This window comes from Chelonus insularis, unplaced genomic scaffold (genome assembly GCF_013357705.1).
Source record: "Chelonus insularis isolate UGA/USDA-ARS -01 unplaced genomic scaffold, ASM1335770v1 contig_94_pilon, whole genome shotgun sequence".
Classification (NCBI taxonomy): domain Eukaryota; kingdom Metazoa; phylum Arthropoda; class Insecta; order Hymenoptera; family Braconidae; genus Chelonus; species Chelonus insularis.
Genome location: NW_023276783.1, coordinates 2,574,793 through 2,596,310, shown reverse-complemented (window position 1 = coordinate 2,596,310; position 21,518 = coordinate 2,574,793). Strand labels below are relative to the sequence as shown.

At 28.5% G+C, this 21,518-nt stretch overlaps 6 protein-coding genes across 11 annotated transcripts; 2 read left to right on the top strand and 4 right to left on the bottom strand.

The window, feature by feature from the left end:
• Positions 1 to 4,532: 4,532 nt before the first annotated feature.
• Positions 4,533 to 5,131, bottom strand: LOC118072651 (probable salivary secreted peptide). The gene has a single exon (XM_035092686.1). The coding sequence runs from the start codon at positions 5,038 to 5,040 to the stop codon at positions 4,624 to 4,626; it is 417 nt and encodes a 138-aa protein (XP_034948577.1). The 5' UTR covers positions 5,041 to 5,131; the 3' UTR covers positions 4,533 to 4,623.
• Positions 5,132 to 6,844: 1,713 nt separating this feature from the next.
• Positions 6,845 to 8,438, top strand: LOC118072650 (uncharacterized). 3 transcript variants are annotated; one of them, XM_035092685.1, is made up of 3 exons: positions 6,845 to 7,067; positions 7,184 to 7,421; positions 8,287 to 8,438. In XM_035092685.1, exons 1-3 carry the CDS (start codon positions 6,880 to 6,882, stop codon positions 8,326 to 8,328), a joined length of 468 nt encoding a protein of 155 aa, XP_034948576.1. In that variant the 5' UTR covers positions 6,845 to 6,879; the 3' UTR covers positions 8,329 to 8,438. The 3 variants fall into 3 exon arrangements, with proteins under 3 accessions (XP_034948576.1, XP_034948575.1, XP_034948574.1); XM_035092684.1 differs by lacking the exon at positions 8,287 to 8,438 and adding an exon at positions 7,500 to 7,960 and having other exon boundaries at positions 7,208 to 7,421; XM_035092683.1 differs by lacking the exon at positions 8,287 to 8,438 and adding an exon at positions 7,500 to 7,960.
• On the bottom strand, positions 8,163 to 11,087 carry LOC118072649 (protein phosphatase 1H). 2 transcript variants are annotated; one of them, XM_035092681.1, is made up of 6 exons: positions 10,369 to 11,087; positions 9,862 to 10,119; positions 9,560 to 9,777; positions 9,200 to 9,470; positions 8,859 to 9,118; positions 8,163 to 8,726 (listed from the first exon to the last, which is right to left on the bottom strand). In XM_035092681.1, exons 1-6 carry the CDS (start codon positions 10,531 to 10,533, stop codon positions 8,465 to 8,467), a joined length of 1,434 nt encoding a protein of 477 aa, XP_034948572.1. In that variant the 5' UTR covers positions 10,534 to 11,087; the 3' UTR covers positions 8,163 to 8,464. The 2 variants fall into 2 exon arrangements, with proteins under 2 accessions (XP_034948572.1, XP_034948573.1); XM_035092682.1 differs by having other exon boundaries at positions 8,163 to 8,711.
• Positions 11,088 to 11,293: 206 nt separating this feature from the next.
• Drp1 (dynamin related protein 1) lies at positions 11,294 to 14,909 on the bottom strand. Of its 2 annotated transcripts, none has more exons than XM_035092932.1 (9): positions 14,602 to 14,909; positions 14,396 to 14,508; positions 13,622 to 14,186; positions 13,246 to 13,493; positions 12,642 to 13,172; positions 12,357 to 12,545; positions 11,947 to 12,286; positions 11,664 to 11,875; positions 11,294 to 11,545 (listed from the first exon to the last, which is right to left on the bottom strand). In XM_035092932.1, exons 2-9 carry the CDS (start codon positions 14,495 to 14,497, stop codon positions 11,489 to 11,491), a joined length of 2,244 nt encoding a protein of 747 aa, XP_034948823.1. In that variant the 5' UTR covers positions 14,498 to 14,508; positions 14,602 to 14,909; the 3' UTR covers positions 11,294 to 11,488. The 2 variants fall into 2 exon arrangements, with proteins under 2 accessions (XP_034948823.1, XP_034948822.1); XM_035092931.1 differs by having other exon boundaries at positions 14,648 to 14,909.
• A 472-nt stretch (positions 14,910 to 15,381) lies between these two features.
• On the top strand, positions 15,382 to 18,588 carry sstn (stepping stone). 2 transcript variants are annotated; one of them, XM_035092606.1, is made up of 5 exons: positions 15,382 to 15,798; positions 15,870 to 16,153; positions 16,254 to 16,584; positions 16,665 to 18,306; positions 18,384 to 18,588. In XM_035092606.1, the coding sequence occupies exons 1-5, from the start codon at positions 15,795 to 15,797 to the stop codon at positions 18,457 to 18,459; spliced, it is 2,337 nt and encodes a 778-aa protein (XP_034948497.1). In that variant the 5' UTR covers positions 15,382 to 15,794; the 3' UTR covers positions 18,460 to 18,588. The 2 variants fall into 2 exon arrangements, with proteins under 2 accessions (XP_034948497.1, XP_034948496.1); XM_035092605.1 differs by having other exon boundaries at positions 15,870 to 16,162.
• Positions 18,589 to 19,169: 581 nt separating this feature from the next.
• On the bottom strand, positions 19,170 to 21,504 carry LOC118072604 (probable E3 ubiquitin-protein ligase makorin-1). Its single transcript, XM_035092609.1, has 6 exons — positions 21,343 to 21,504; positions 20,914 to 21,258; positions 20,308 to 20,626; positions 19,906 to 20,231; positions 19,665 to 19,815; positions 19,170 to 19,599 (listed from the first exon to the last, which is right to left on the bottom strand). Exons 1-6 carry the CDS (start codon positions 21,375 to 21,377, stop codon positions 19,468 to 19,470), a joined length of 1,308 nt encoding a protein of 435 aa, XP_034948500.1. The 5' UTR covers positions 21,378 to 21,504; the 3' UTR covers positions 19,170 to 19,467.
• Positions 21,505 to 21,518: the final 14 nt, after the last annotated feature.

Genomic DNA, 21,518 nt, shown 5'->3' with positions numbered 1-21,518 from the left:
AAGTATTTTTTACTAAATATCTTCTGTTAAAAGTCATCATTTTTAATTCCCAAATATATTAAACGTCTTCCTGATGAAAATATTGTCATTGATTCTTGATAAGCGTTTGTTTCCAAGAAACTCCAAGTGCTACCGAATCAGTAATATACTGTTGATTAAAGCACATGTAACAACAGTTATAGGTTGTCACTGAAGGTATATAAACAATCAATTAATAAATATTAATGTATAAGCATTGAACGTGTCACAAAGTCACATTCAGCAAGACAAAAAATCAAGTGGTTTAGCTAAAAAGATGCTGAAGAGTTAACCGACACATATTACGTTAATCACGACACTTGACCGTAGTGAAATAAATACGTTAAAACGGCAAATATGTTTATTTCATAGGTATTGAAAGCGTTTTTGGAGAAAAAATAATACAATATCGGAAATTCACGATAATCACTTGGTACATGCTCCCATCCCGTGGCTGCTCGCTCCTCCGTTGGCGGGCTTCGAATGACGGACTATATTCCTTCACCACGCAACCTTCTGCCGCGCACGTTCCCTTTTCTCCTCCTTCGTCGTGCTCCCAGTATTCCCTATATACATTATATATACAACTCTCTCTTTCTCCATCTTTCTCTGTTACTCGACAACCCAATACCAGGTACGTTCAATGGCAATGAAATAGTGCGAGTGAGACGGAGAATTTGTTCACCCTCTTGCGCAAGCGTGTCATTCCTTGGTATCAACTAACGGTAAAAGCAACCCCCTAGAAACGTATAAGTGCATACACGACCCACACAAACTTACAAGTCCACGATGATACGATAAAGAAGACGCACCAGTGACATGAGACTCAACGAGACTATCCGAGACGCCTTTGCTACACTACTCGGTCTGCAATGAGACCATGCACTCGTACAGAACCCATTTATACATACATATGCATGTATAATCATTACATCTCCTGAGATTTCAACATGTTCGTTTCAAACGATTCTCTGTATGCATGGTGTTACAAAATTTCATTTCGACAATTTATACACTTTTTTTCCATTTATTTAGTTCATTTATAAATTTTTTTGTCAATAAAGAATTAAATATCGTCTGAGTGAATTAAGATGAATTAAATATGCAGAAAATAATTTGATATTAAATTTGATTTTGGCGCTCTTTCACTGTAAATTGAAGTATGCTGCAGTAAAAAAATATAAACAGATCTGATGGTAAACACTGTAAATAAACTATAGATTTTGACACACTCAGAAGTGCGTAAGAAACGACTACAAGGCTTCTGTTGTTTTTTGTTTATAACATATTTAACGTTAAATGTGTTATTTCTTTTAACTATAACACACCATAATTGATAATTTACTTAATAGTTTTTTTTAATTAAAGAAGTTGTTTAGAAAACAACACTTCTAAAAGTGATAACAATAATTTCAAATAACTGTGATCAATGATATCTTAACTAATGAAAGATTTTTATTACAAAATATACTCTATATATGAATATTTTTATGCTAAAGTAACTTAAATTAAAGTTTTTTTATTATCAATTTAGAACAGAAACAAATAGCCCAAATGAAAGTTGATAAATAGAGAAGAGAGAAGAAACATGAACAAAATGTAATGATAAAATTTAGATGATGATAATAATAATAATAAAATTTAAGATAATTTGATAACTAACTAAAAGTTTAAAAGTACGTGATTTGAATCTGGATAATGTTGAATCGATAAGGGTCGAGTCTGGAAATGACCAGTGTGGTTAAAGTTGGTCGTCTTAAGCAATTAACATACTTTTATCTAAAAAGACTTTTTAAAAGTAGATATAATTACAAGTTAAAAAGTAAATAATGCTTGAATATCTATCAAAAGGAATCATGTAATTGATATTAAATCATATATAAATTTACATATATCCAATCATGTTACACAATGAATTGACTAATCATAGCAACTTGATTGTGATCTGCATAAAAAAATATTTATTTTCATATCGTGACAAATTAAAAATATATGACTACAACAGTTTTAATTTTTTCTGTGCATACATGAAAAAAATTATGATTTCTTTGACATCAAAAATATTAATCATCTTTTCTGTCACAAAATAATATTTTCTTGTTGTATGTATAATAGGTACAGTAGCTGCAACCCATTATTTTCTATCTCAGCTGCAAATTTATTTTGTTTTTCATACAGATCCCGTCTATCATATAAGCACTACAAAAAAGAACATTTTTTACGAATGATAAATTTTATATTAATATGTCATATTGATTAACCTTTAAGTTCTACAAAAGATTTTATAGGCCAATCACCTCACCTAGCACGTCAATCACTGCTCGATTTGTAGCAGAATTTCAGTCTTTCATGTTTGAAGGTATACATAATTAAACTTGATTGCCTTTTTTTTTATTTTTTATCTAAAATACATTAATTACACTTACATATCTTTTTTTACAGAGAAAAAAATAAGTACAAACGAAATATTGAGGAATTATTTATTTTTCAATACGTACAAAGAGAATGATATTGGTTTATTCGAATTATCTTGGAGAGGAGTTGATAAAGAGCATTTTTTAATAGCTAATTTGAATAATTGATGAGAATCATTGGTAACTAACCACAAGAAAGCTCCCATTTGTATCCATGCACTATTTATTGTAGAATTATATTTTATTTAGGATAACAGATTTTTCAGTCAAATTTAAAGTTAAAATATTAATTTTTTAATTAGCTGTTTCAAATAAAATGAGAATAGCATAAAAAATATTTGAAACATTTTGAGATAAAATTTATGGATATATTAAAATATAACTTTCGAAAATTTTAATAACTAAATTTCATTAAATTACATTATTGATTTATATTTAATTGTATAGAAAATGTCATTGTAAACGAGCCAAGATTTAGTCATGTTATTCAATGACCCGAAGAATTTGCAAAAACATACAAACGTAACGACCTGAAAAAATATTGATAACAACTAAATAATATGTATAAGTGTGAGTAATGAGTTTATCATACGCGATGGGTGCAATTCGAATTCTCTCGTTTATCCGCAGGTAACTTGTTTATAAACTCAGCCTCGTACTAATTTAACTATGGTTCGACTGTTAACCGCACCACCAAAGTAACCACAGCCGTAACTTTATTATAAATTTTAAACAGTTTAATTTTGAAAATTATGAAATTTGCGTTAAATGTAGTTATTAATGATTTACATAATAAATTTCATATAATTACAGTACAATCATCAACACGGTTGACATTTAATTGAAAAATTTATCATAGTCACTTCTGAATGATTCAATAATCAATTCACTCATAAATATATATGCATATAAAAGTTAATCATTTATTTATTTAACTTTGTTGAATGAAGTTTTTTAATAGCTTTCTATGAAGTGACTTTCCAATATAGCTATTCCATTTTGCACGTCCAAGTATTGAATTTCCTTGGCTCGATTGAATATTTTATGGTACGATCGATAAGACTTCATGCGTCTATCGAGTTCTATACGACCTTTGTGTCTGGCTACCTCGTCCAGAAAAATAGTTACGAGCTTGAAACGTGGATCATTTCCTGGAGTGCAAACCTAGCCCCTTTATCAAACTTCTGACAGATTGAAAGGATCAAAAAAATATTTCATAATTAAATAATAATCATTCTTAATGGAAGACATCATTTCCAAGAAATAAAAATTAATATCAAAAAAACATTTAAAAAATTCAATACTTCAATATGATAAGAGAATAAATATATATTTAAAAAACTACCCTAGTAAAAACGATGATTGACATAGTTCTAGTTCATTTTTAATCTAATATCATAACTAGTTCTACAATCAATCAATTATTTGGCTAAGATTAGGCCAATCTTTGTTTCTATTGGGGTAGAATTTTATCGATGAAATAATGAAAATTGTTTTCTTATTTATATTCATTTATTAGACATTTTAGCTGTAAAACAAGCTAAAAATAATTCTTCAATACTGTGTACAATTACATGCGGACAATCATCAGGTCTATCTTTACTCTTTAGGTCTTTACAATTATTTAAAATAGATCAGAAAATTAGTATAACGTATACATGAATTGACGTCAATGTGATTGACATGAGTTATTTCTATCTAGTTCAAGTTATAAAAATACACAAATATATAAAGATTTATATAACGATCAATATAAGAAAGGTTTTTCTTTATCTAAAATGTTACAGAAATATTGTATGTCACTTTATTGTACTATTTGCCATATTATATACCTGAAGTACAAACTTTCTACAAGCTTATACTTATAAAAGCTAACATGAATCACCCATTCATATTCTTATATAAGAGTATATATGTAGGGTATTCAACAATTTGCATAATAAAAGACTGAAGTTGAAAACATAATTACACTCATTTTTTTCAATGTATAAAACCTACTAAAGAAAATTAAAATTTAAAAACAAATAAATAAAATAAATTCATTGATCAATTTTCACTTATAACTAATACCACAGGATTTTTCAATGAAATCGATTAAAACTTCATGAACATGCCATTTATTTTAAATGAAACAAAAAACAACTATTAAGTAACATAATATAATGCAAACAAAAATTCAATTTTAAAATAATTAACGTCTGGCGTAAATCAATACCATAAAATTGATTCCATGGCTTCTCTGACTTTTAAATTTAATGGTAACATTACTGGTTCCAGGTCCTCCTTTAACGATAGATGCATATGCTCCATTCCCATTCGTTTTCTGATCTAGTGCTTGGACTTGAGTGATTCGTTCAAATCCGCTTACGTTGAAAGTCTTTTCAACAGTTACAATTTGTAACCATGATGATGATTTGATAATATTCTGTCGAAGTACCAAGTAATCACCAGGAAGTCTATTACCAGCAATTAAATGATGAGATTTGTTGTTTGTGGGCCCAGCATATGCTGAAGCGTAGCTTTGTCCATAAGCCGATGATTGACTGAATGCAGCAGCAACTGTTAAAGCTGCTGCGAAACTTAAAATCACCAAACACTTGGCGTACATTTTTGGTACTGTAATAATTAACTTTGATATTTTCAAAATTTAACAGAAGCAAACTAAACTGTCTGCAAATTTATTGATTATGAATCAGATATATAAACTGTAGCAATACTTATATGTTTTACCTTATCTTATCTTTATGTTGATCTGATAAAAATCTGCACAAAAAATGTGCATTCATAACTGTGTTTCATATAATAACTAAGTATAGATAAAGTGATACAAGGTAATAAAAAGAAATTCTACTATTAATTATAATTTCAAACTACTAAATTGAATTTTCCCATATGTAAATTATAAGCCAACTACTCAATCATTCTGACAAATTTAGTCCATAATTCTATATGCTGTTATGGATGCAAAATGCTTATGTAAAGTTAATGCATACATATATAATGGTGTGCATCCACGTCTGTCTAAACTAGAACAACTGACTAGAAGAGAAAAGAAAGATGAATTTCCCTTTCTCAATGACTTGAATGAATGCTGTCTCTGTGACTTATACAACATAGAGAATGAGACAAGCATGAAACAAGTAAATTCAGGCTAAAATCCCTTTAACAGATGGTTGTCCAGTTCGTCCGGAAGTAGATTTCAATTAACTAGTCAGTTTGCGTTTCACTTAGGATCGCGTATGTACCACTGGGATACACAGGCGTTCTGTGCAACGTTAATTTACTGCGAAGCACGCCCCACCATGGTGAATGGGGCCACTGATGCTCCAAACCGCGAATGGGCAATGAATGCCAGGCACGGTCTCTTCTTCCTTTAACTTGTTAGTCTACTCGCTTTGCTATACCTTTGCTTTTCGTTCCTAATTCTCCATTTACGGAATACACATCTTTGAATACCTGAATTTACCTTTCAACATCCATATAGTATTCATTACACATCTTTCAACATAAATAATTCAAGCCTAATTTCATTTCATCGTTAAATATTGCTTTGCTGAATTTCATAAAAATTCTTCTTGTTTTTTATTATACAAAAAAAAAAACTTGTGGATCAAAACTATCATCAGATAAGATTATTTGACTTTTGTGTTTTTATTTAAACGACATGACTCATAATCGTCTGATTTCAAAGAACATTGTATCCAATCAAGTGTTTTATCTCCTGTTTCCTTGACAAATATTTTCCTTCTTTGTGAAATTCACTTGAAGTATCATTATCTTAGTGCATATGAGTATTTCAGTAGAAATTGCTTTTGTTAAGATATTGGGAATTTCTTAAAATAAGTAATGATATCATTAGTACCACTTTATAATTAGCAAATAAACATGCTTCACTTTAATTTTTGGAAGCCTTGAGAAACCCAAATAAAATATCGCTGACTTGACCCTGGATGTATCTAAATATTTGCTTATTTAATGAAAGATATTTTTTTGAAATGTTGAATAAATACTCATATTATTTTTTTTATTATTAAAATAGAATAACATAATTGTTTAATTTTTTATCAATTCCAGAAAGTGCTATTAAAATATCTCGTTTAAATACATAAAAAACCATTTCTGGATATAAGGTAAAGCTTTTTTTTTACTAACTAGAAATGTTACGTGATTGAAAACGATTGAAGTGGAAATGATGATTGCGAGAAAGTCAAGTTGGCTTCTGATACGTATCCTCCATAATTAATTATAATGAAAAAAAACAAATGATTTTTATTCGTTATTTTTTTGATGAGAAGTTAGCTTATAATAAATTTATTATATAAATAATAAATATTAAATTTTTGTCCAATGTTTATCAGCATAATCTATAAAAATTATGAGTTATTTACCATAAATGTTAACATATAATTAAACAACTATTTGAAAATCTTAATAATCATAGTAAATCATGTATTATTTACCACATTTAGATAAGAAAATAAATTATCATCTTTATCTATTGATTTATGGTGAACGCAGAACAACTTGGTATGAAGAAATAATACCAAAAATTCAGAAATTTCTCAATATTGTACATAATGAATTAAAACATTGCAAATGTCCTCTTTTGTTACTATTTATAACAAGTATAATCTTGTAAGTAAACATCATGGTTATATATGAATTCAGTGAATCATACTTTATTTTTTTATAAAAAGATGTATAATTGATTAAAATAACAATAACTGTTCATCATTAATTTTTCTTCGAAGAATCATTCGAATGGTTTGTTTCAGTTCTATTCTGTGTGGATTCATCATCAAAATTCTCAGCAATATTCGTAGATTATCAAACCAATATAATTTACAATTACAAGAAATAAGTTCTGTAGAAAGTATTGAAAGCAATGAAGAATTAATATCTAATTCTGAAATTATACCTTTGGAACCTGCTAATGAAATAGCAAAGCAAGATGAATCACAAAAGATTAAAAATATTCAAATCAATGAGGTAATATATGTATTTGTGTTTGGTATGGTCATGTTATGTATTGATTGATATAATTTAAATATATGTTTGAAAAAATAGGAATGTCATGAATTTCCATGTATCAAAGAATGTGTATTTGAGAACCGCAAAAAGATGTTTTTTTTCACGATAAATTTAGAAGATTTACCGCTGAATATTATAGAAAAATTTCCTAATATAAATGAGCCAGATTGTGAAACAATTTATCAAGTTCAGCCTTTGATTATGGAGATAATTGATAGAGCTATAAAATATATAAATGATAAATCCGAAGATACTTATAATAAAGTAATTAATAAATCTCAAGAAATCGATTCAATATCGGCAAAGTTAGATAATCGATGCCAGATAAAACTGTGTCAAGAAAAATTCTGTTCACACAAAATCCATTCAGTTTCAAAAATTCCATTATTACTAAAATCTCGACAACAAAGAAATTTTATTAAAAATATTAATGATTCATAATTATTATCATAATATTTTTTTGATCTCTAAATCAAATTAAAATAATTTTTACAATATTATTAGAGCGTATAACATATTCATTTAATATTCTTCTACATTCTTTGTAAAAAATAAAATATACTATTTATTACGAATATTTACAAAATTATCAAACATAAATTGGCTTATTACATTCCTTCAAACAAACATATACTATTTTTTACTCTATTATAAATTCTCTATTTACCAAAGACCTAATAAAACTCAATAAACAATCAATTATTCAGTTAATAGAAAAATTTTATTAATGACATATTATAATTTTTTGTGGAATGTCTAAATACACAATAATATACATCAATAAAATTGCAATTCATCTGATTATTATTTTTGCATTTTTCAGGTATCTACTAATTTTTGTGTTATGTGTATAATTTCAAAATAATGATTATAATAATAATAAAGAAATAATAAGAAAAAAAGATTTAAATAAAAAATAATCCTCATTAAATTAAACAATTATTAAACGATTCAACATTGGAATACTTAGCAGCATACTGAATGTATCGTAAGAGAAATGTTTAGTTGGAATCAGCTGAAGCATGATCAGATGAAAATCGTCTATCTTGGTAAAGAGATTTCTTCCACTGTTTATGCTCACACAAGTATGGATATAAAGGAATCACCATAACACTAATATCATCAACAGATGCTAAAGGCCATAATTGATATTCGTCGTCAACTAAATTTTCAGGTTTACTTCTCCACAAACGACCTTTTAGACGACCTCGAGCTGCTTGAACCAATTCTTGTGCTGCCATAGTTAATCTGGAAGCGATCAAACTACTAATGAATAGTTAGCTTAATTATTATTAAAGAATAAAAAAGAAAAAATTTTATCAATATTTTGCAACTATGAACAATTTCACAGAGCAATATAAAATAATTTTTCAAATAAATTTTAACTCTTTTTACCTGTACTCTAGAGATGGTGTATCAGGTGCTAAAATTTTTCTAAGTACATTTCCCGCATCTTTATCAGATACAACGTCCCATAAGCCATCAGTTGCAATAATTACACAATCTCTCTCGGTAAGTTGATAATCTTCGAGATGAAAACATTGAATTTCCGGTTGTGAAGATAAAAATGGTTTAATACTGATATTAGTACTAACAGCTTGTAAACTATGATCACCAAATCCTCGAGTAACTCCTATTGTTCCCATGACTCTGCTCTAATTTTTAAAATTAAAAAAAAAACATTACTATTAAATTTCTAGAAATTAGATAGTAAACGGATAATCATCTGTACTTACCCTTTTGCCGTGACCGGATATTAGAGGTAATTTTAAATCAGATCCCGTCAAAGTTTTATACGCCCATCCGTTCATATAAGGCTCTCTATACAAAACTAGATTACCAAGTTCATTTTCTAATGGACGTCTTCTAAATTCTAATGGTGTAAATTGACCTTGTAATAATTCAGTACTTTTTAATGATCCCAAAGCTCTTACACGGCTCGATTCTGTATCAGGTGTATGATCAGTAGTTAATGCACGTTGAGTATCACCATAAACAAGTACAGCTCTGAAAATAATTATCAAATAGTGGTTTATTATTTTATTGAATGCATAATAATATGCAATATACGAATAATAAAAATTTATTGAATCTACCTGGAATCACCTGCACCAGCAGCATAAAGAACCCCATTTAAAAATAAAATAGTAATAGCTGTACAACCACCACCACCATGTCGTGCTTGATATTCTACTATTTGATCCATTTCCTTATATGCCATTTCAATAGCTCCAATGACAAGATCACGGCTTGTGATCATTTTTTCTTCAAATATATCAAGCAATATATTTGCTGGAATAGTTTGCAATTTTTTCTGTAAAAATAATTCTGTTAATTACGGAAAAATATGCATTCTTTAAAATTAATAATTAATTTTTTACAATTTATCAACACTTACAAGAATTACCCTATGAAGATGTATCCGAGCAGTAAGAGCTACTTCATATCCAGCATGTCCATCAAACATTGAAAACATAATATAAGGCAATGAAACATCACTATCTGGTAATATTAAGTCTCCTCTCGTTGCTGCAGCTTGATCTTCATTCCACATACTTTTTCCAGCATTAATACATTCAGCATATCCAGCACACCATGGTAAACGACTTAAATCTCTTGGAACAATGATTGGTCTCACTTTATGATCAGCACTAACCTAAATTGAATAAATAAGAATAATTTTTACAAAAGTAGTAAAAGCATCTTCTTTTATACTTGTAATTAGAGTAATTTGTAATTTTCATATAAAATCAAATTATTGATATGTTATTACAAGAATGATTTTAACGTAAAATAATTTACTTGTAAATTAATATTTAGATTGATTGATAATTCAAAATTCTTCTATTAATTTAATTGGTACATCATTAAATTAGTGTTGACTTTAGAAAACAATCAAATTTACCTGAGTTTCTTCAGCTGTTAAACCCAAAAAACTAGGCCTACTATATGGTTTAGCTTCCACATCAACAGGAATGTGGTTAACATATTCGGATTCATTGTTATATTGTAAACCAAGTTCACTCCCACCAACAACATTAATTAAAGCCGATTTAAATCGGTTTAACATTTTTGTATGATGCCAATTCACTTAATTAATAATTGATAAATAGTATTACGTTTTAGGTACAAGAGTTGTTTTCAACGTGAATTGTCTTGTAATGACTTAATGGTAGTAAAGATTAAACTATTATATTTACAGTTGACTGATAATATTAAATGGTTACGAATGATTATAATAAAAATTCATTAATTCATTCATTATCTTATTATTTTCATATTTTATGTGAATTATTTTGGGGTAATTTCTTTTTATAAATCACCCTATGTAATTGATTATGTCAACAAACTTGTGATGTTAATTTACACACATTTATTGCATGTTTATTCACCATCTTCAATTACTTTCTCTCTTCCATTAATTATTACAAATTGAAAGACTGTCATTCAAATCAATTTAAATATTAATAAATGTATTGATTTTACACATTCTTTAGATTCTTTTACATATAAAATTATAAGAAAGTATACAATTAAAAATGCAAACTTAGTAGCCCAATATGTAAAAAAACGTTGAACTTCATATTACAAGTACTAACTGACAGCCATGACAGGTTTAACTAACTTAACTCAAAACGTCAGTCACGTCACTTTTACCATAGTTGATAATGTAAATTTCTTCTAACGTAAAATTTTTAAACAATTTACACCAATTGATCTTTGTTTAATAATAATTTAATGTTAATTCGATGATAATTAGACTTCTTATTCACATGGAAGCTAAAAATGACTTGGAGTCAAGGTTTTTATAAAAAAAATGTTGATTAATTTATTGTTTATTGTGAAATAAAAATTGATACAATGTGTGGCGAATAAATTAATCGTGTTGATTATTAAATTCGAAATCAAATATTAATGGTAAAATTATTTCACACGATTAAATCTAATCTTGACACTAGCACAGCAAGGAATAGTAACATCCACAAACAGTGTAACATTAAAACAATTTAGTTTCAATTTCGTAATTACCACAAGTGCGTCTCTCGTATTTCACTAATTATATTTCCTGCTTGTGTTAATGCCTGAAAAAAACATTAATTAAAACATAATTCAAGTGAAATTTATAATTAATAAATATCGTAATTTGTATCAAAGTATCTTATTTAAATAATATGTATACTATTTTTTTAAAATAAATACCTTCAACATATCACTTGTCTCTTTACGTCTAAGGGCAATGTGTTCACTTTCATTTAATAATGTTTCAGCATAATCTGATTTGTATAAATGTGTAACTAATTCACTTTGTAAATTATCTTTTACGTAATTAACGAGAAAATGCATAACAGCCTTTGGTACACTGTCCTGGATGGACTTACGGACGATGTAAAAGTATGATTTAATAAGTCTTTCTACAAAAAAAAAAATAGAATGTTTATAAAAAGCACATTTCATTATACTAAATAATCTCAAAGTTTCTTACCGATCACGTCACAATCCCGTTGCTCACGTTCACTAAGTTTACGATTACTCGATTGTGTTGGAACTTCTGATAATAAATTGACAGGTTTTTGTTGTGATGATGAATTTTTATGTATCATATCATCAATTCCACTAGCACTAATAGGACCAGAGAGCAAATCAGTACTTCCATGATACGAAGATGGTGATCGAGCTCCGTCTCTAGTTCGTACAGGACTATTATCTGCTGTGTTTGTAGAGTCTAGCTTTCCTTGTGGCAATAAATTACTTAACCAATGATTTTGATGTTCTTTATTTTCAACTAATGCCATTAAATCATCTTTGTTGTTCGTTTTTCCATGCTAAGTTAATTCAGATACATTATTCAAACATTTAAAAGAATTGTTTTATAATTTAATTAGCAATATTTACCAACTCTACACTGGTTGTCATTGCTGCTCCTGGATTGGCGGAGTTCACTAAGGTACCATTTTTTCTATTATGTTTGGCAGCTTCCAATTCGTTACTTTTTAATAGAGATGAAACAAGAGCAGCATCCTTATGAAAGTCAGGATGTTTTGTATTTATATAAGCCAATTCAATAGCTACGAGATTCTTTACCTGGAAGATATCATTTAAATAAAAATTTGGAATTATTTTCAAACATAAAAAATTTGGAAAAATATAATTGACAAGAAATTTTATTAAATTTTGTACCATCGAATTTGTTGTAGGCAAACGTCGGCGTAATAAATGAGTGACAACATCAACAATTCGTTCATAGAGTTTAGGAAATCGTAGCATTTCATGATGAACTTCAGTACCACAATGCTGTACCATTTCCTGCATTTCTCTATGAACCAATTCAACACACCGTAAAGAGGGATCTTCTAATCGGCGTATTTGTCTTTTGACTAATAGCTCAAATGAGACTTCAGGTACAAATAAAGCTGGTCTTGGTCCTGTAGCATTTCTGATAGCTGTTAAAATATCCCACTTTGTTAAGCCTCCAAGTGGATGAATACCGTCTAGAGCTTCTTTAAATAAAACATGAAATACATAACAAATTCTTGCTCCACCACACAGCGCTGTTGTTTCAATATTTCTAGCTGTTCCTTCGATAGTTGAGCAATAACTACTAGCGAATTTCATAATAATTCGTAACAAAGTTTGACTTTTGTCTGAAACGTCTTCGCCATATGAATTCAATAGTGTTTGATATTGCGAAATCATTACATTTACTCGAGTCTAAAAATCATCGTAATAAATTTTTAATTTAAATAATTAATAAAATATATTTAATAATTACGTTATATTTTACCTTTAAATCAGGCAAACAATCTCGTATATGATGCATAAGTAAACGATTAAGAGTTTTGGCTAAATACGGAGTACCATTTCTATTAGCTAAAGTAGGATACTTTCTTTGTAGAAAAGAAGCCTCATCTTTTAATGCTTCTTCAATTGATTTGTTATTCATTATATCTTGTTGAGATCGATTGACTACTCCAATAATACCTAATTTAACGGGTATAACGCGACCACAAAGAATATCGATAGCATCAGTACCTAAAAGTTGAATAAATTGAAAAATGTTGTCAGTATTATTAAATAGTTTAACTAATTGGACTGTAGATGATTAGAAAATAATTGGATATACATATGTAAATATTAAAAAATTCGTTCAATATTCTTACCAGCATCCATTAAATCGAGTTTCGTTACAACAGCAAGTGTACGTCTACCATCAGGATCAACATCTTTGCTAAGTTTTAAACTTTCACTAGTGGCCATATCAGTATTAGCTGTAACAACTGCTAAAATAATAGAATTTGGATTACAAATATATTTAAGTACTAATTGTCGAATTTGCATTTCAATATCTTCAGGTTGATCTCCAACAGGTACTTTAGTTATTCCCGGAAGATCAATTAATGTTAAATTTACAACTGATGGAGAAAATATTTTCAAATTAATTGGTTCTGGGCAAATTCCTTTATTGTCACCAGCCATTCGTTCAGTTTCAGCCTCGATTTCTCGACGAATATCATCGAAATCTCTAAATATTCGATTTTTTGAATGTAGAAATGTTCCCCATTCGTCAAGATCCAATGTTCCATTTTCAGCATTGCGATGTTCTCTATCACCTTTTGGAGTATAAACTAACTGTAATATAAGCGGTCGACGAGTGACAATTCCAGTGCCTCGAGGTAAAAATGACCGACCAACAAGGCTTTCAATAACTGATGATTTACCAGAACTCTAAAAAAATTGCAACAAATATTTATCATTTAATTTTTGCTCCAGAAAATTATAAATAAGATTATAATAATCACTTGTTTTATTAATAATTATAATTGAAAAATTAAATAAAAAAGCTAACAACTAATTTATTTTGGAATAATGAAAAATGCAGGATAAATAAAATAAAAAAAAATGAATTGAAAAATAAGAATATTAATTCATCTAACCTGTGTACCCAAAACAACGATTTGCGGCAATTGTATCACATCGGCTCCAATTGTATTAAATACATCTTGGAGCTTATTTATCACTGGTATTAATGCCTCCATACTGCAAGAATCTATAAATTGAATGAAACATTAGAATAACTCAATTCAATCGTTTTATAGCGTTTTTCTCCTTAATTTTTTACTCATTTTTCCTATTGACATACTTTTAATAATAAAAAAAATATAAGAAAGGAATTTATTTCACGTAACCTTTATGTTTCAAGTGGATTCAACCAATTTCAATATTTTAACCACCACCACTGCCGCCACAAAACCCGCTCTACTTTCAACCCCCTTTGCTGTTAACAGCCTTTGTCGACTTTATTTGACTTAATTACAAGTATTACCATGCATCTATCGTGATATTTTTTTATTCTTTAGATGTAATTATTATTGTAATTATCGTGAATAATGTTATTAAAATGAAGAACAATAAAAGACAAAGATTTTGTCTCAATACAATAATGATTTACCAAAGTTTTTATTTTTTTGTTATCAACATAGACAGAGCTAGTGATTTTGACCAGAAAAAATTTTGTTATTTGATAATTACCGTTTGTTGGTTATTCTGCTGTTGATGTAACTTAAATGATTTATGTTGAGAGGTCACAGTTACCTATTTATTTACTTGATTTATAAATTTTATATTAAAAATTTTTACAATTATCCTTGTTTATTCTTTATTTGTTATAGACATTCCAATATTAAAAATCGTTTATAATTGAAATATTTCAATATTAATATTGTCAATTATAGGTTAGTTTTATTTTAATATTTTCAAATATTTATAAATATGTTTAAAATTTACACTAACATTTTTACGATGAACAAAATTATATTAAAATTTTGAAAAGTAATTATTAACCTAATATTTACTGAAATTATAATTTTTAAAAAATACAATAATTGGTCATTTTTCATCACCCACACAACATACGGTGAAAATAGAAACAAAAATTTTTGGCTCTGCCACAAATTTCCATTGGTTGTCTGCTCATTCATCAGATCATTTTCGTGACTATTTTGTGAGGTTATAGAGTAAAGAAAATGGTAGACCCAAGCGATTGGAGCGTTTGAGCAGATGTAATCATTATAACAACATCGTAATTTTTTTTTTGTTTACATTAAGTTTTATATTTTAATTAATGAACGTAATTACATTAAGTAATAAATTAGTGCCTTATTTATAAATATAATTGTATTTTGGTGAAAATTGTGTGTTTTTATGATTTATTTTGACAAATGTAATGAATAATAATTTTTTAATTATACAAATTAAGTTTTGTACAATGGATAATACTAAAAAAGAAAAAAAATAATGTATTGTATATGAAAATTGATAAGTATCGTCATTAATATGGGTGAGTGTTGAATAATATTGAGCACAAAGTATAAAAAGAGTAAAATTGATTTGAAATTGCTTTTATTATAGTTATGGCTGAAACGGAACGAAAATCGAGGGTGGAACCGTCAAACATCTCCACGCAAAATAAACTACAATGGCTTCGGCAGCGTCGTGAAGCCCTCGAAGAGAAACTAGCACAAAAAAATAATGAATTAAAAAATTTATGTATTGATGAAGCCGAGCTCACGGGTATTTTACCACCAGAAATTCCTTTAGATCCTGGCGAGAGTCCTCCTTTCTTTCGTAGGCGTGTTGGGACTTCATTTGCTTATCCACAAAACCTTATTAATAAGCTTAAAACCAATGAAGCTGTAAGAATAGTAAATGAAACCATTGTTTAAATTTATTCATTCGTTCATTCAGCTTGAGAATTTTTTTTAAACTTTTAATCAAATTATTTAACTTGTTTAGGATGAATCGACATTAGAGTTGGAACGACAAGTACAAGCAAGCATTGCTAAAGCTGCCTTTGATATCTTCAATGATGTAACAAAAGGCAAAGCTGTTAGACGTAAAAATCGTTTAGTCTATCAGCAAAGTCAAAAAAGGTTGAAAGAATTAGAGACTCGTTTGAATTTTATCCGACAAGGATATGGACGATTATCTCGACGCCAGACTATGGAAACATCCTCTTGGAAATCACCAACATATCCTGGAGATGTTGAAGACAATGTATCAATACCTCAAACCATTGCAAAGCATAAATCCAAAAAGCCTCGGCCACCTCTTCATTCAACTACAGGTAAGCTTTATCACAAATAAATTTTAATACGACACAATTATTACTGTTAAAAATTAAAAAATGATTTTATATTAATTCAGATAAACTGTTAAATGCACATATGAGTTATGAAAAACTGATAAAATCTGCCAGTATTGATGATCAATTAATTGGAATTGATCAACAGCACAAACCAAGTGATAAAAATAATGAATGGATCTCAAATGAATTACCACTTTCAAGCAGCAAAGGTTCTAGAAATGATAGTGATATTATACATGATTTAAATGACAGTAATGATGTGTACATATTACCAAATCAACATTCAGCATTATTATATCCTCATGACAATGAAGAAACAAGTTCACATCACACAAAGTACAGTTCAACTCAACCAACTGAACGACCATATCGTATTGTTCCTAATGCAAAGGATAATACGATAGGAACGCCAAATATGTGGCCAAGAGAACAAAAACGACAGTGTGAAGTACCTCATTATAATCAACGGCCTCAAGTTAAAACCTCTAAACATACTCCAAGATATCAACATTATTATCACAGAGATAATATATCCCCTACGATTAATGAAATGGTTCAAATTCAATCACCCAGCAGTGATTCTATAGGAAAAATGCATGAACCTAGTGAACAATTTCGAGTGAGGCATCCATATTATGGCGTTCCAGTAGATCAGTTTTCATATTTAGTAAATTCCCCCGATGGGAAAGAATTTTCTGCATCATTACAAGAACGTGAATTAATGAAAGAAAAAACGTTCAAGAGAAATAGCCACGAAAATATGTCACTTTCTCGACGTCAAGATCTCATAAATGCCAATGATAGTTGGTCCACTAACAATGATGATATATTTTGGACCTCTGATTACCCAACCCATTCTGATAGATTTGGTAGCATTGATCGTCGAAAATATTCTAATAGTAATCCTCAAGCTTATCAAACCACTGTCAATAATCCAGATATGTTGACAACAATCAGTAAAACTTCAGTTCAAAATAGAGTTATTAAACCAACTAATTCTTTCATAGATTCTTCAACTAACTCACCAAAATACTTGAACAATAAACAAAGTCAAGCTATTCAATGTGATAGAATAGAATTACCACCATCCACGCGAATACTTTTGCGTACTCAATCACTTGGAAGTGTTGAAACTTGGCATTCAGGAGATGTTAAATGTGTTACTCCAGTTCTGGAAACAAGTGGCACTTTGCCATCAATGACGGCAGGATCCGTTCACCGAAATAAATATCCTCCTGAAAATTCACATGATACTCGTATTTCTTACAGAGATAATGAGAAAGAGTGGTATGAAACTGCAATAGATTTAGATTATTCAAAGTCTAATATATTGTCTCAAACTATGAGAAACTTGGAGATTCCTGCGGAATCAAATAATCGACTAAATAGTAGTCAAATTAGTGGTGATGTGTCTTTTGAATCAACAAACTTCAATATGCCAGAAAAAATAATTACAGATGGAAGAACTATCATACATGCTGGAAAATATCAACCTTATAAAGAAGTTACGAAACCTTTTGAAATGTCTGATTTTTATAAATACTCAACCAAATTCCGAAAGAAAATGGAATCTACCGGTCAAGGGGTAAATCAAGGAACAAATAGTGGGCATCATGGTTCTTCTCATGTACATCCAGCACAACAAAGAATTAATATTTCTAATCAGATTAATTCATCTTGTCAATCATACGTTGTCCAAAGGTATATTTTTTGACATACTTTATAAAAATATCATTTTTTTTATTCAGCTATTTAATGTTTTTTGAATTCATTCACAGAGGCAATGACAACATAAAGGATTGCAGCAATACACAAACATGCCAACCAGCATCAAAAGACTCGACGGTTGTATAAAGATACTTTTTAAGTAATTTAAACAGCACTTGGCATAATTTGTTTAAATATTTTTTTATCTCATAGTATTTTAAATTATTGCAGAAGTCTTTGCTAATTGTTGTAATTAAGCTCATAAAATATTGTAATGATTTTAAATTATTTTTATCTATTAAATTTTAGTTTTATATAATAATAATATACTTTAGTAGAAGGTAATTGTGAATAAATATCAATTTTTTTTTAATGTGAATATAATTTACATATGACAAAGACTTTTGCAAAATACTTAATAGCCCCAATGTTAATATTTATAGATTTTATACAAACAATAATCACAAGTTTTAATCACAAGGTAATGTAAAAAAAACCACTGCGAATATATTTTTCCACATGAAATCACGACTTTTAACTATTGCTATTATTATTGTATCATGCATATGTATTTTTCCATAATAAAATATATTAGCAATAAGAATTAACTAGGACAATGCAATTTAATCAGTTTAACAAATCACATTAATTTATAATTTTTTAGCAATGTGAGTTATGAAAAGAATGTAAAATTGAATAAACTTTACAAGTTTTTTTTTTTACGCACCAACATTCAGATAATTCATTTAAAGCTAATAATAATTATAATAACGAACACTATCAATCTATTATACATTGTACGTGAAAATCACGCTTTTATCATTTATACTTTTACTTTATATAATTTTTTCTATCACTCTTTATAGATCCCTAAAATATTAAATAGATATTTTATTTCACACTATTGAATAAGAAAAATTTTAACAAATAAGTGAAAGACACTGCAAAATGAAAAAATATAATTATGTAATAAAGAAAACATTAGCAATTTAACTATAGCCCATTTTATATAAGCAAAACATTTTGTATCTATTTAATAAATTGATGAGAAAAAAACTTAATATTAATCTAACGATTTTATAAATTTACGATAATAATAACTAAAACTAAATTGATATGAAGTTAAAATAAAATCTTTTTAATAATGACAATCAACTAATCATAAGAACCATATCTGGACCAATCAGAATCCTCTGAATCTGAAAATACCATTACAACTTCATCATCTTCATCCATATAAATCCAGCTATCATCTCTTTCTTCGAGAAAATTCCATAATATAAGTTGCTGTAAAAAAATATTGGTTAAGTTAAAAATATTGGGTTATTCAAAACGAATATTAAAATACTTACATGTAAGAAATCCCCATTCGAATTGGAAGTTTGTCGAGATGGGGGCCCAACATCTGTTTTAGTTCCATCAGGTAAAGCATGAAGATAAAAACATTTATTTCCAAAAGGACATTTACCTTGACCTTTGTTGAAATATTTGCAATCTTTTTGACTATTAAAAGAAAATTTAAAAAAATAAAAAATTAAATTATTTATTAATTAACTAATAATAGTGATATAATATATAATCTATATAATTTACCTTAGTGCACCTTTGTATTCAACAATGAGTTTCTCTTTTTCTTCTTTAGTATCCACCCAATATATACTAGGGCACACAAAATCTGATGTAACACGACATTCTGGACACGAGCGAATTATTTTATTCTCAAATTGTTTTGCTTGACGCCACTTTCGTATACAACTTAGACAAAAACAATGATTACAATTAGGCAAAATACCAAATCTTCTTTGATCTCTCGATGCTTTTTCCATAACAACTTCAAAGCATACTCCACATGCTTTACCACGACTTCTTTGAATTGCAAATGATAGCTCCATATCTACTTCGTGTTGTTTTATACACGCCTTAAAGAGATATTATGTTGTATAAAAAGTAGATTTAAAAAAATAGTAATTAATTAAATTTAGTTTTTTAGCTTACTTTATTATGTTGCTGTCTTTGTTCTTCATTATAAGGATGAAGAGCTGCTCGTCCACATAACTCACAGATATCTCCATGTAAATAAGGGCATTTAAGCTTTGTACATATTCCAGTTGCTTCTGCATAAGGACACAATGGCTCTGAAGAAGAATTTACACATCTTCCTGAGCTATTGACCGCTCTAGCATAAGATTTAGGACATTTTTCAACTATTATCGATTCCTCCATATCAAAATCTGTATTGAAATTTCCTGCTATAGATTGTGGAATAAATTCAGGTGCTTTTATCCATTCATGTGGTTCATATTTATTTGCTTCCCTGTAATTTACAATACTCTTCAATTAAATCCATTTTTATTTAATATAGAAAATTTTCAAATGCAATTAATGAACTTCTTACGAATTAATACTAGTTTAATTATGATAATAAAAAGTTGAATACATTTTTTGTACCATTTTCAACAATCAATGTTGATTAAAAGCATTTTAATTACTGAATAATCAAGCTTTTAAATAACTCATAACTAAACAAAAAATTATAAAAAATATTTTCCATGCAAAAAATTATTCATCTATGCAAGAAAATTTTCATTATAATTTACATACGTATTTTCTGTAGAATGTGACGAAGATGACGGTTGTGATGAATGTGCTGCATCGGTGGATGAAAAAGCCGTTGAACTGGACTGTTTCCTTGATTCAGGTTTAGATTCGTCTGATTCTTGTTCTGACATGACCGTATGATTATTTGAAATATGCTTATAACGACAACGACTTCCAAACTTACAAGTTCCCCATTTAAAAAATCGACAAACGATTACTGATGAGAGTACATTAGTACTGTTATCAGAATTATTGTCATCAGTCATTTCTTCTCGATCAGCAGACTGCTGGTCTGCATGTCGATATCTACAATTATCCCCTTCTCTACATAAGCCATTTTTGTAGTAACTGTAACAATAAAATTTAAATATATTTATACGAAATATTCAATCAATTAAACAATCATTAATTAATTTTTTTATCAACTCTCACCGGCAAACAATCGCTCTGGTCCAGTCGTCAGCCATTTGCTAAAAACAAAACCCGTTGTATATGGCATGTACAAATAATTACAAATAATGAGAGCTTGCTCACGCTTTCATACATGTATGTACACCTGAATTGATTTTATACAATGTACACTACTTTGCTGCATTTAGAAATCGTGT